The 14,085-nt window shown below is 53.5% G+C and overlaps 1 protein-coding gene across 3 annotated transcripts in view; it reads left to right on the forward strand.

The window, feature by feature from the left end:
* LOC116944847 (aromatic-L-amino-acid decarboxylase) overlaps positions 1-14,085 on the forward strand; it is a 44,909-nt gene that overhangs the window by 15,664 nt on the left and 15,160 nt on the right. For all 3 annotated transcript variants that reach the window (XM_076068843.1, XM_032958656.2, XM_032958655.2), the window contains 3 exons: positions 3,998-4,064; positions 5,908-6,002; positions 12,108-12,175. In XM_076068843.1, the coding sequence (XP_075924958.1) occupies positions 3,998-4,064; positions 5,908-6,002; positions 12,108-12,175 (230 nt within the window). The remainder of the gene's footprint in view (positions 1-3,997; positions 4,065-5,907; positions 6,003-12,107; positions 12,176-14,085) is intronic.

Genomic DNA, 14,085 nt, shown 5'->3' on the forward strand with positions numbered 1-14,085 from the left:
ATTTTATTTAACGTTTACCTCTGGGTGGATAGAGGGCGGGGGTGATGGAATTAAACCGATGACCTCCAGATCACGATACCGCCACTGTCTGCTGCCGTCCCTGTCTCAGCTGCAGAAATCTCGCGCGTTTTGCTGCCTTCATTGCTCGAGACAATACGTGCCGCGAACCGGTAACCGTTTGTTTTACCAGGTTTTTGTTCATTCCTTTTCCGGTATCGTAACAAAAATATAGAGAATTTTTTTTTTTTAACACAGCCCCTACTGACCATTACACCACACCACGGCAGCTTTGCTGCACAAATATTATTAATAATACGTTAATAATCGTAGACAATATATAAAAAAATTATCGCTTTATAACGCAGAAGTACAAAATTATAATAACAATAGAGCGAGAGAGAAAGAGCGATAGATGAAAGCTGAATGTGAGAGAGGTTAGCTGTGTGGACGTGTGCGGTGAATAACAGAGGATTTGAGATGCAGAATGGAGCGAGCTGATTGGATGAGATAAGACTTGGGGTTTGTATTAGGCTGCAGTCAAAGAAAAACACACACACGAACACGTGTATGAACACACACACACGTGTGTGTATGAACACACGTACACGTGTATGAACACACACGTGATGAACACACGCACACGTGCATGACCACACTACACGTGCATGAACACACACGTGCATGAACACACACGCACACGTGCATGACCACACGCACACACGTGGATGAACACACCCACGTGCGTATGAACACACCCACGTGTGTATGAACACATACACACACGTGCATGACAAAGATCCCCCTATAGCCTGAACAGACTGTAGAGGCAAGTGCTGTTCGCGTGCATCTACAAAGGCCAGCACGGCACACGAGGGGGTGGGTGGCCAACACCACGCCCGGCCGCCTTTGTCTCTCTAGTGGCGATGTTTACACACCGCACCAGGTACTCATTTAAGGCTGACTCGACCTAGGGGAGGCCCAGGACCGGTTCAAATATTCGCCACTGGGAGTTGGCCGTGAGCGGGAATCGATCTTGGGTCGGCGGGTTCATAGCGCAGCGCGCTAACCACTACACCACCGCTCCCCACTTGCCAGACACACACACAGACTCTCATCGCACATACACACTCATCACACACACACCCTCTCATCACACACACTCACCAGACACACACACTCATCACACACTCTCACCAGACACACACACACTCACCAGACACACACACACTCACCAGACACACACACTCTCACCAGACACTCACACACACTCATCACACAGACATACTCACCAGAGACACACACTCACCAGACTCGCACACACTCACCACACACACACTCTCACCAGACACACTTTCACCAGACACACACACACACTCATCACACACACACTCACCAGAGACACACACTCATCACACACTCACCAGACACACACTCACCAGAGACACACACAAACTCTCACTAGAGACACACACACTCACCAGAGACACACACACATACATTCTCATCACACACTCTCACCTGACACACACACACTCTCACAAGACACACACACACTCTCATCACACACACACTCATCACACACACTCATCACACACACACACTCTACCACGCACACTCATCACACACACACACTCTCATCACGCACACTCACCGCACACACACTCTCATCACACACACACTCTCACCAGACAGACACTCAGCACACACAAACACTCTCCCCAGACACACAATACCCAGGAAATGAGATGTCTTCCTACCACACACACCAACAATTTTCATGAAATATTTTTCTAAATTACATTTCGCTCTTGTCCTTGTATATAAACAATTTGTTCACATGTTTAACTTAATTCGTTGTAATTGTAATCCCCCTATTTATACATATATAACATATTAATCTCAGTTACATCATTGGATAAAATTGTACGTCATATGCACTGATGCTTACTAAATATTTATATATATAAATACACAGCATTTGCTTCGGAGGCAAGGGTTGGTGGATCACGTGGAGATGTACGAGTCTCTCCAACACCTGCTTAGGCTGCGAGGTTGCAGTACAGCAAATGGCTTCATTTAACCTCTCTATGCAGCCTTCAAAAGAAATACACAGTAAGTCCTCGTTTAGCGCGGTAGATGCGTTCCTGAAAAGTGCCGCGTTAAGCGAAGGTAATTTACCCATTACATTCGGTAACAATGTTGTCATTCGCACGCCCAGTGAGATGGCGAGACAAATAACTGTTGGTACGCCGCCACGCACCGTATCACCCCGCGCACCGCATCACTCCGCTCAGCTGTGCAGTTCAAGAAAGTAGTCCATCGTGGACCGCTCAGAAACCGCGTTATAGCGAGCACGTTCCGCGTTATAGCGGCATCATTGAGGCGTTCTCGGATGAATAAATGCCATTAGATTATTGCGCACGATTACAGCGACGTGATTCAGGAGCTCGATGCGAATGTCGAGGTCTTGCTGCTGCTCGCCACGATGAGAGAGAGGGCTTCAGCAGAGAGAGAGAGTTCGCGTCGTGCCACTGTTCCTCCTCCGCTTCTGTCGAAGGAGCGCAGACCGCGGTTGGTTCACTGAGCAAAAATGGCATTGGTATTCCAGGATACCCTTGAATTATGTCATGTACGATGATGGCAATCATCGTCATCATTTAGAGCCCTTTGCCATTCACTGGATGGTGGCCTCCACCATATTAACCATACTTCACCACGCTGGTCAACACGGGTTGATGACGAGGAGACCCAGGACCGGTGTGTGCGTGTGTGCATTTGTGTGTGTGTGTGCATTTGTGTGCGTGCGTGTGTGCATTGTGTGTGTGTGCGTGCGTGTGTGCATGTGTGCATTTGTGTGTGTGTGTGCATGTGTTTGTGTGCGTGCGTGTGTGCATGTGTGTGCGTGCGTGTGTGCATGTGTGCATTTGTGTGCGTGTGTGCACGCTGCGAACCCGGCCACTGGAGTTCCCGATGACGAACAACGTGAGTGACGATTATCTGAACCGGTCCTGGGCCAACCCTAGGTCGACTCAGCCTGAAATGAGTGCTGTACGTAGTGCCATCGGTACACATCGGCTCCAGGAAGACAAAGGCGGCAGGGCGTGGTGCTGGCAAATCACCCCCTTGTGTGCCGTTCTGGTCTTAATAGATGCTCGCTAACAGCCCATTACGGCTATACGGAGGGAGGGAGCCTGTGTACGTGGGTTTTCCACGTGACGTAGCTTGCGCTGATTCATCATTCGATACAGATCTGGTGTGTCTGCGCGTGTGTTCGACGTGACGCAGAAAGCAGTGATTGTGATTAAGATAGACATCGCGCGTTATGTGTGCTTGCGCGTGTGTCCTTTGGAGGTCTGTATTAGCCAGTGGAAGTAGCCGGGCACCTCAGAGGTCATGAAACTGAGCCGGAATCGCCGAGAGGCGATGTTCGAATGCAGGTGTCTGCCGCTGCGTGCCTGTGGTTAAGCCGAGTTCTCACGGATGTGAGTGAGTTGATGGTCTCAGTCCGGTCACCAATGTCTGGCCTAAAAAAAAAAACACATCAATCGCAATCAATTTCGTGCTGCACTTAATTCGGATGAATTCCAATTCCCCAAAAGATATCGGTGTCACTGTCCTGAGACGAGGAGTAACTCTCAGTAACAGGACGGGTGGAACAGGGGTCACGTCAAGGGATGCATCTCAGACGTAGCTCTACGATATCCGCTTCCGTGAGCCCTCCTCCGCTGAATAAAGTAGTTTTTTCTAAATACTACAAACATATATTTTTAAAATATTAATATTTTAAACTAAAGAGTAAAGAGCTCATATTTGCAAATCATCAGGCGCGTTCAGCATGTAAGGATGTTGTTTACATGCGAACGGGTAAGATTGGTGAGCGTGGGGGAGGGGCCGGAGCCCACGAGGACACGAGTCTGGGAGCCGCGCGTGACGCTGTGTCCCCCCCAACCCCCCAACCCCCCAACCCCCCAACCCACGTGCCCCCCCCCCCCCGCAGCTGTGCGCCACACTGGGCACCACGCCCTCCTGCGCCTTTGACAGCATCATGGAGCTGGGACCCGTGTGTGAGTTTCTCCAACACGACCCCCCCCCCCCCCCCCACACACATACACACACACATACACACATACACACACACATACACACTAGCCCTGTCACTGACCCTAGCCCTGACCCCTGACCCTAGCCCTAACCCCTGACCCTAGCCCTAACCCCTAGCCCTGTCACTGACCCTAGCCCTGTCCCTAGCCCTGACCCCTGACCCTAGCCCTAACCCCTGACCCTAGCCCTAACCCCTAGCCCTGTCACTAGCCCTGTCACTGACCCTAGCCCTGTCCCTAGCCCTGACCCTAGCCCTAACCCCTAGCCCTGTCACTGACCCTAGCCCTGTCCCTAGCCCTGACCCCTGACCCTAGCCCTGTCACTGACCCTAGCCCTGTCCCTAGCCCTGACCCCTGACCCTAGCCCCTAGCCCTGTCACTAGCCCTGTCTCTAGCCCTAACCCCTAGCCCTGTCACTGACCCTAGCCCTGTCCCTAGCCCTGACCCCTGACCCTAGCCCTAACCCCTGACCCTAGCCCTAACCCCTAGCCCTGTCACTAGCCCTGCCCCTGTCTCTAGCCCTAACCCTTAGCCCTGTCACTGACCCTAGCCCTGTCCCTAGCCCTGACCCTAGCCCTAACCCCTAGCCCTGTCACTGACCCTAGCCCTGTCCCTAGCCCTGTCCCTAGCCCTGACCCCTGACCCTAGCCCTAACCCCTAGCCCTGTCACTAGCCCTGACCCCTGTCTCTAGCCCTAACCCCTAGCCCTGTCACTGACCCTAGCCCTGTCCCTAGCCATGTCACTAGCCCTGACCCCTGACCCTAGCTCTGTCCCTAGCCCTGTCCCTAGCCCTGTCCCTAGCCCTGATCCCTGTCACTAGCCCTGTCACTAGCCCTGACCCCTGTCACTAGCCCTGTCACTAGCCCTGACCCCTGACCCTAGCCCTGACACGAGCCTTAGCTCCAATCCCCCCCAGCTTAGATCTTTGACCAAATAATAAATCTTGTCAAGTTCTGACTCTAGCCCATCACGTGAGACCAGTACCGGCCCCAGTACCGGCCCCAGTACCGGCCCCAGTACCGGCCCCAGTACCGGCCCCAGTACCGGCCCCAGTACCGGCCCCAGTACCGGCCCCAGTACCGGCCCCAGTACCGGCCCCAGTACCGGCCCCAGTACCGGCCCCAGTACCGGCCCCAGTACCGGCCCCAGTACCGGCCCCAGTACCGGCCCCAGTACCGGCCCCAGTACCGGCCCCAGTACCGGCCCCAGTACCGGCCCCAGTACCGGCCCCAGTACCGGCCCCAGTACCGGCCCCAGTACCGGCCCCAGTACCGGCCCCAGTACCGGCCCCAGTACCGGCCCCAGTACCGGCCCCAGTACCGGCCCCAGTACCGGCCCCAGTACCGGCCCCAGTACCCAGATCAGCCCCGACACGAGCACTGGCCCTGCCACTACGATACGAGCCGTAGCTTCGCTTGCCCCTAGCTTAGTTCAGCCCTCGCTTAGACTTTCACTTAGACCCGAACCCTAGCCCAGTCCTGAGCCTAGCCCTGAGCTTCTCTCTAGCTTAGGCCGTATTCCTGACTCAAAATCATATCCCTAACCTTGGCAACGATGCATGTATGAGGTTGTGTATCTGTATACATAAGTTATGGGGAGCGGTGGCGCAGTGGTTAGCGCAGTGATTAACGCCTTGCATTACAAAAGACGGCAACCTGAATTTGATTCCCGCTCACGGTCAACATCAGTAACGAATATCTTCACCCCCTCGTGTGCCGTGGCGGTGCTCGTCAACAGCACTTGCCCTACCAGTGTGTCTGAGGCTTTACGGGGAACCTTTGTCTTTGTGTGTGGCACGTGGGGCAGGTGAACGCGAGGGACTCTGGATGCACATCGACGCCGCGTACGCGGGCAGCGCCTTCATCTGCCCCGAGTTCAGACCCCTCCTCAACGGAGTCGAGGTGAAGTTGACATTCTCACCCTCTCTCTCTCTCCACTCACCCTCTCTCTCTCTCCACTCACCCTCTCTCTCTCTCCACTCACCCTCTCTCTCTCTCCACTCACCCTCTCTCTCCACTCACCCTCTCTCTCTCTCCACTCACCCTCTCTCTCTCTCCACTCACCCTCTCTCCACTCACCCTCTCTCCACTCACCCCATCTCTCTCTCCACTCACCCTCTCTCTCTCTCCACTCACCCTCTCTCTCCACTCACCCTCTCTCTCTCCACTCACCCTCTCTCTCTCTCTCTCTCCACTCACCCTCTCTCTCTCTCTCTCCACTCACCCTCTCTCTCTCTCCACTCACCCTCTCTCTCTCCACTCACCCTCTTTCTCCCTCCACTCACCCTCTCCACTCACCCCCTCTCTCTCTCCACTCACCCTCTCTCTCTCCACCCCCCCCCCCTCTCTCTCCACTCACCCTCTCTCTCTCCACTCACCCTCTCTCGCTCTCTCTCAACTCACCCTCTCTCTCTCAACTCACCCTCTCTCTCTCCACTCACCCTCTCTCTCTCCACTCACCCTCTTTCTCTCTCCACTCACCCTCTTTCTCTCTCCACTCACCCTCTTTCTCACCCTCTCTCTCTCTCTCCACTCACCCCCTCTCTCTCTCCACTCACCCTCTCTCTCTCTCCACTCACCCTCTCTCTCTCTTCACTCACCCTCTCTCTCTCTCCACTCACCCTCTCTCTCTCTCTCCACTCACCCTCTCTCTCTCTCTCCACTCACTCTCTCTCTCTCCACTCACTCTCTCTCTCCACTCACCCTCTCTCTCAACTCACCCTCTCTCCTCTCTCTCTCCACTCACCCTCTCTCTCTCTCTCCACTCACCCTCTCTCCACTCACCCTCTCTCCACTCACCCCATCTCTCTCTCCACTCACCCCATCTCTCTCTGTCAACTCACCCTCTCTCTCTCGCTCTCAACTCACCCCCCCTCTCTCTCTCTCAACTCACCCTCTCTCTCTCTCCACTCACCCTCTCTCTCTCTCTCCACTCACCCTCTCTCTCTCTCTCCACTCACCCTCTCTCTCTCTCTCTCCACTCACCCTCTCTCTCCACTCACCCTCTCTCTCTCTCTCCACTCACCCTCTCTCTTTCTCTCCACTCACCCTCTCTCTCTTTTTTTATGATCAGAGGAAACAAGAAGATGCTCGGTGTATTGGCACTTTGCTCCGTTCATCATTTCGTTTTTTTTATGCTTTGCTTTATGTAACACCCCCCCCCCCCTTTTAAATGAAAGACCCAACAAAAGATATATTTTTTATTTTTTTTCCTGCTCTCCTTACCCCTTCCCTCTCTCTCTACCCCCCTCTCTGCCCCTCATCTCTCTCTACCCCCCTCTCTGCCCCCTCTCTTCCTACTCCATTTCGCTCTTTCTCGCCCACTCTCTCGCTCTCTATTTTTTTATAACTACGACAAGTGCTGCATCTGCACGCAGCCCTTCCCACAGTCAAACGGCCTCCGACGGGTAGCTTATATCTACATGCAGAGCTCTCTACCGTCATCTGCCACCGAGCACACGGCCTCCTCCAGTGCCCATTGCTCCTTGAAGGCCGGCACGGCGTGGGTCAGCCGCGCATGGCGGAACTCCAGCCCACACCCTGGCTCCGACCAGAGCACGGAAGATGCCCAGGCTGCTGGCCAGACGTTTCCCCTCCAGGACCATCTTCCTCGCCCTGTATATGGCGAGCTTGACGTAGCCGACGAGCACATTGACCAGCCCCTGAAGATGTTGGGGTCCGTCGCCCTTCGGGTATCCAAAGATGAGGACCGCCGGGGAGAAGTGGAGGCTGAACCTTAGGAGGATGTTTCTCAGGACCTTGAACAACGAGTCCAGGCTCTTGCACTCCACGTATTGGTGCGCCACCGTCTCCACTTTACCGCAGAACCGGCACTCCGGGGACGTGTCGGTGAAGCGCGCCAGGGAGGCGTTGGTGGTGACGGTGCCGTGGGCGATGCTCCAGCTGAGGTCGCCGATGCGGTTGTACGTCGGGCTGGAGTAGAGTTGCCTCCAGCGAGGCCTCTCCGGAGAGACGCAGGGCAGGGCTTTCCTCCAGGCATGATCCTTGTGGCTCCTCAGGGTGTCCTGTTGGTGAAACCGGACCATCTAGGAGTAGAGCACCTTCCTCTTTACATTTGCGAAGGCCACCTCCTCTCTCTCGCCTCTCTCTCTCAACGCCACCCTCTCTCCTCTCTCTCGCCTCTCTCCACTCACCCTCTCTCCTCTCACTCGCCTCTCTCCACTCACCCTCTCTTTCTCTCTCTTGCTCGCTCTCTCGCTCTCTGCCTCTCTCCAACTCGCCGTGCACCACGTCACCTTCCCGGTAAATCCTTTCATCTCTCTGCCCTCCCCCCTCTCTCTCTCCGAGCCTCTCTCTCTCTTCCTCTCTCATCTCTATCACGTCGTGGATCTCCGCTGCAGCTTTAAAAAACGAACCGTTCAATTTCTCGCTCTCCACCTGAGCGATGCTTTATGAGCCCGGCTGCCGTTTATCGTGGTGGTGGTTGTTGTTGTTGTTGCTGCTGCTGCTACTGCTGCTGTTTACACAACTAATCGATAGCGCGATCAGACGGGAGCCCGCGTGGAGACACGAGGCGTGCCATGAGCGTGGAACACTTTTATTAGGGAGGTGTGGGGGGATGCATGGAGGTGTCCATACGTCTCGCCATGTATGGAGTCTCACTTCAAGTATCTATCTCTGTGTCTCTGTGTGTGTGTCTCCGTATGTGTCTCTCCAGATGTGTCTCTCTAACTCTCTCCGTGTCTCTGTGTGTGTGTCTGTACATCTTGCCGTGTATGGAGTCTGTCTCACTGTGCGCCTCTGTCTCTCGCCTTGTCGCTCTCTGCAGATGTCTCTCTCTCTCTCTCTATGAGACAGGGCGAGGATTATTGCCAAACGCGTCGAGTTTTCTCCATCATTGACAAGCGCCCCGTGTTCACCTGGTCAAAAACCCGCGCACAACACCAAAGACAAAGACCCCCCATATAGCCTCTTCACCAAACTTGTTAGGTCAAGTGCTTCTAGCGGGCAGCACCTACGATGAAGGCCAGCACCACGCCCGGCCACCTTTGTCTCCCTCGTTTGCGATGGATACACACCGGCACCGGGTACTCGGTCGAGGCCGAGTCGAGCTACCAACCACCACCACTCCGGCCCGGCAACCACAACGCAACAACCACAGCGACACGTGTGCTCTCCGCGCGCTGCTGATTGCCTTCTCTGGCGGAGCGGCGCCCTCATTAAAGCCGCGCGCCTCCTTATTGTGGCGCGCGCAGGCGAAGTGGCACTCCGCGATTGCCGCGCCCACGCTCCGGTCACGTTTGTCCATCCCACCCAGCCGCCCGCCCGCCCGCCCGCCTCGCCCGCCTCCATTCCCAGAGAGCAGCGCTCAAGTGCCAGCGCCCGAGGCAATTTGATATCTGCCGCAGCAGGCCGGGAGGGCGGTAATTGAGGCGGACGTAGTGGTCGTGATTGCTGTGGTGGTGGTGGTGGCAGTGCTGGTGCTGGTAGTGGTGGTGGTGGTGGCGGCGGTGCTGGTAGTGATAAACTTGGTGGTGGTGGTGGTGGCGGTGCTGGTGCTGGCAGTGGTAAACTTGGTGGTGGCTGTGGCTGTGGTGGTGATGGTGGTGGTGGCGATAATGGCAATATTCCTGGTGGTGGTGGTGGTGGCGGTAGTGGTGGCGGCTGTTGTGATTCTGGAGGTGCTGGATGATGACGACAACGATGATTGACAACCTTAAGGGAAGATGACGACGCTGACGACGTTGAGCTGGGATTTGTACTGGCGCCCCATTCAGCTCGCGAGTGAGCCGAGCGCTGTGCCGTGCCGAGCATCATCAACGCGCCACCGTTGCTCCGACGGCTCAAAGGTCAAACTCCAGACTCGGACCCCGTGATAAGGGGCACGGCTCTCGACTCCGGCGTAGCCTTGCGACCTTGGTGCCCACGTGCAAAAGGAGTTTCACAACAAACATCCTCATCATGGGACCTCCTTTGCCAGTACCAACATATGAGAATCGGTTTTTCCCCTTTTATCTGGCAACAAAACAGATGTTAAGTTGTTTAAACACCAAACTAAAACCTTTGACAAGGAATTATGTCTGCATTAACCACAATACTTGTGGTCAAAATGCAAACAAAAAACGTACTCTGATGATACAGTGAGGGGAAAAAAGTATTTGATTCCCTGCTGGTTTTGTACGTGTGCCCACTGACAAAGAAATGATCAGTCTATAATTTTAATGGTAGGTTTATTTGAACAGTGAGAGACAGAATAACAACAAATAAATCCAGAAAAACGCATGTCTAAAATGTTATAAATTGATTTGCATTTTAATGAGGGAAATAAGTATTTGACCCCTCTGCAAAACATGACTTAGTACTTGGTGGCAAAACTCTTGTTGGCAATCACAGAGGTCAGACGTTTCTTGTAGTTGGCCACCAGGTTTGCACACATCTCAGGAGGGATTTTGTCCCACTCCTCTTTGCAGATCTTCTCCAAGTCATTAAGGTTTCGAGGCTGACGTTTGACAACTCGAACCTTCAGCACCCTTCACATATTTTCTATGGGATTAAGGTCTGGAGACTGGCTAGGCCACTCCAGGACCTTAATGTGCTTCTTCTTGAGCCACTCCTTTGTTGCCTTGGCCGTGTGTTGTGGGTCAGTCATGCTGGAATACTCATCCACGATCCATTCAATGCCCTGGCTAAGGGAAGGAGGTTCTCACCCAAGATTTGACGGTACATGGCCCCGTCCATCGTCCCTTTGATGCGGTGAAATTGTCCTATGCTCTTAGCAGAAAAACACCCCCAAAGCATGTTTCCACCTCCATGTTTGACGGTGGGGATGGTGATCTTGGGGTCATAGGCAGCATTCCTCCTCCTCCAAAAACGGCGAGTTGAGTTGATGCCAAAGAGCTCCATTTTGGTCTCATCTGACCACAACACTTTCACCCAATTGTCCTCTGAATCATTCAGATGTTCATTGCCAAACTTCAGATGGGCATGCATATGTGCTTTCTTGAGCAGGGGGACCTTGCGGGCGCTGCAGGATTTCAGTCCTTCACGGCGTAGAGTGTTACCAATTGTTTTCTTGGTGACTATGGTCCCAGCTGCCTTGAGATCATTGACAAGATCCTCCCGTGTAGTTCTGGGCAGATTTCTCACCGTTCTCATGATCATTGCAACTCCACGAGGTGAGATCTTGCACGGAGCCCCAGGCCGAGGGAGATTGACAGATATTTTGTGTTTCTTCAATTGGCGAATAATCGCACCAACTGTTGTCGCCTTCTCACCAAGCTGCTTGGCAATGGTCTTGTAGCCCATTCCAGCCTTGTGTAGGTCTACAATCTTGTCCCTGACATCCTTGGAGAGCTCTTTGGTCTTGGCCATGGGGGAGAGTTTGTAATCTGATTGATTGATTGATTGCTTCTGTGGACACGTGTCTTTTATATACGTAACAAGCTGAGATTAGGAGCACTCCCTTTTAGAGTGTGCTCCTAATCTCAGCTCGTTACCTGTGTAAAAGACACCTGGGAGCCAGAAATCTTTCTGATTGGGAGGGGGTCAAATACTTATTCCCTGATTAAAATGCAAATCAATTTATAACATTTTTGACATGCGTTTTTCTGGATTTTTTTGTTGTTATTCTTTCTTTCACTGATCAAATAAACATACCATTAAAATTATAGACTGATAATTTCTTTGTCAATGGGCAAACGTAAAAAATCAGCAGGGGATCAAATACTTTTTTCCCCTCACTGTATATGCATTGCCTTTGAAACTGATTGCTCCATACCAGAGACAGCTTTCTTTTGAGCCTCGTCTCAAGCGTTGGTAGACCAGAGGACGCCGAATGGCGTACAGCACAAAGACAACGAGAGCTCGGGGTGAGCACCTACAACAAACATCCTGTGTGCGGTGATCCACCAACCCACGGTGCTGGGTTAGAGGCAACCACGTGCAGTGGCATCGCCACCACCGGCCCCTTCGCATTCTCGCGGTGGTTGGGATCACAATCCACTGGAAATATTTCACGTGGTGTATTTTCTTTTCTTTTTGTCTCAGTTTGCAGACTCCTTCAATTTCAACCCGCACAAAATGATGGAGGTGAACTTTGACTGCTCGGCCATGTGGTACGACACTCACTCACGCACTCACTTTCTCTCTCTCACGTTTACCCACGACAACAACACTCCGCTCGACCCGTGGCGTCCCACGCTTTAATGCGCAAACGTGGGACTCTGAAAATCCTGCGGGCCTGGCGTATAGTCGTGGAGCAGCAGATTTGTGAACTTTTGGTTAACATAGAATAGTGTAAGAGGCGGGTTAGTGGCAGGTGTTATGGGTTGCTGGGACCACCCAAGCCACTGTTGTACTGCACTTATGTGTTCCCGCGTCGATACTCCCTCCCGCCACCTTAACCAACACGCACTGACCAGCGTGGAGAGGTATCGTCCAATAACGTCCCACCCCCACACGACCTGCAACGCCATGGGCAGGCCCTCGTCCAGCAGTGGAGTGGCACAGCGCTGTATAAGTACAGATACAGGTCTTTGCTGAGGCTTTCAGGGACACTGAACCAGCCATCTCCGCGAACCTGGATTCGAGTTTGGCTCTGAGTCGCCCCAGGTTTGCAAGTGTAGCGAGTTGATGTCTTAGCCTGGTCACAGGCAGCTGCACAGAACCCGCCCCCCTCGTCATTATAAATGTGGCTTTCCACTGCGTTTGCTCCACTCCCAGCTCCGAGACTTTACTGTAAAACAAAAACCCCTTGACTGAGAACGTCTCTCTGCCGGCAGGACATTGCGGGTAAGTGCTGCCCCCTAGTGTGCAAGTAGCAAGTAGAATACGTCACTTCAATGGACCTCTCAAGGAGTTCTGTGATATATCCTTCCACGTGACATTCCCTAACGCTCGGCGGGGCTGGGGGGGGGTTAACTCGCTGCTGTGTGGGATTTACTAATGGAAACTTCATCTCACGAAAGGACACCCCAGATAGCACAGCTGGTATGACAGGAATTTCAAAGAGTAATCTATTAAACGATTACCAAATGCCATCGCAATACTCGGGCTTTGAGATAATCAACCGCCCTTCAATCTCAACCAGGTCACTGCCCACGGGACACCGTAGATCTTTGAGTGGAATCGGCCAAACGTCCCAACGCAGGGCTGTCCTTTAAGCACGCCTTGAGACTCGACGTTAAAATCGTGCAGCTGTCGCGGCACCTCCGGCACAGCACTCGGTGCCAATCCACTGCTGGATGAAGGCCTCCCCCACGCCATGTTGGCGAGGAGTGGTGTCGCAGTGGCCAGCGCGCTGCGTCCTCAACCCTCGGGGCCACGCCAGTTAGATTCCAAGCCACGGCCAACACCTGAAGCTGGCCTTTTGTTCCTCCCCGTTAACTAATCTATACTCTCCAGTGTGGTGAAGTATGGTCCACCCCCCCCTCCCCTCCCCCATGGACTCTGCCACGTCAGATTCGCAAGCGACGCTCGCCAATTTGCGTGGTGATCGCTCCGCAATTGGGGGTCACGTAATTGCGGCGATCGACGCGTGATTGCGGCGATCGACACGTGATTGCGGCGATCGACACGTGATTGCGGCGTTTGCCCTAGCAAGTCGTTCGTCTATCGATTATTTGTTCAGCCGCGGAACATTTCAGATGTGGCTGATCGCAGAGTCTATCCGACTCTCTGTCTCGCTCGCTCTGAGCCCAAGGGCAGATCCACGGCTCAAGTTGCCTCCAATCCCTCCGATCTCACTTCCTCACCGCCCCATCACCCCACACTCCTCCTCACTTTACCCAGTAAACAGGTGGACGTTGGCGTAACGTTGCCCCCAACGTTTGGCGCAACGTTACCCCTCGTGAACGCTGCGCGTGGTCTGCCTCACGTGCGCGGACGTCAACCGCAAAAACAACAACAACAACAACAACATCCTGTGACGTCGTTCGACAAGAGAGCAGGCCACGTGTGTCGGCGTCACGGCCAGACATCGCCAACATTTTTTATTTGCAAAAACAACAACAACAACCAAAAATGG

This window comes from Petromyzon marinus, chromosome 22, assembly GCF_048934315.1.
Source record: "Petromyzon marinus isolate PM22_M1 ecotype Great Lakes invasive population chromosome 22, UKy_Petmar_22M1.pri1.0, whole genome shotgun sequence".
NCBI classification, from domain to species: Eukaryota; Metazoa; Chordata; class Hyperoartia; order Petromyzontiformes; family Petromyzontidae; genus Petromyzon; species Petromyzon marinus.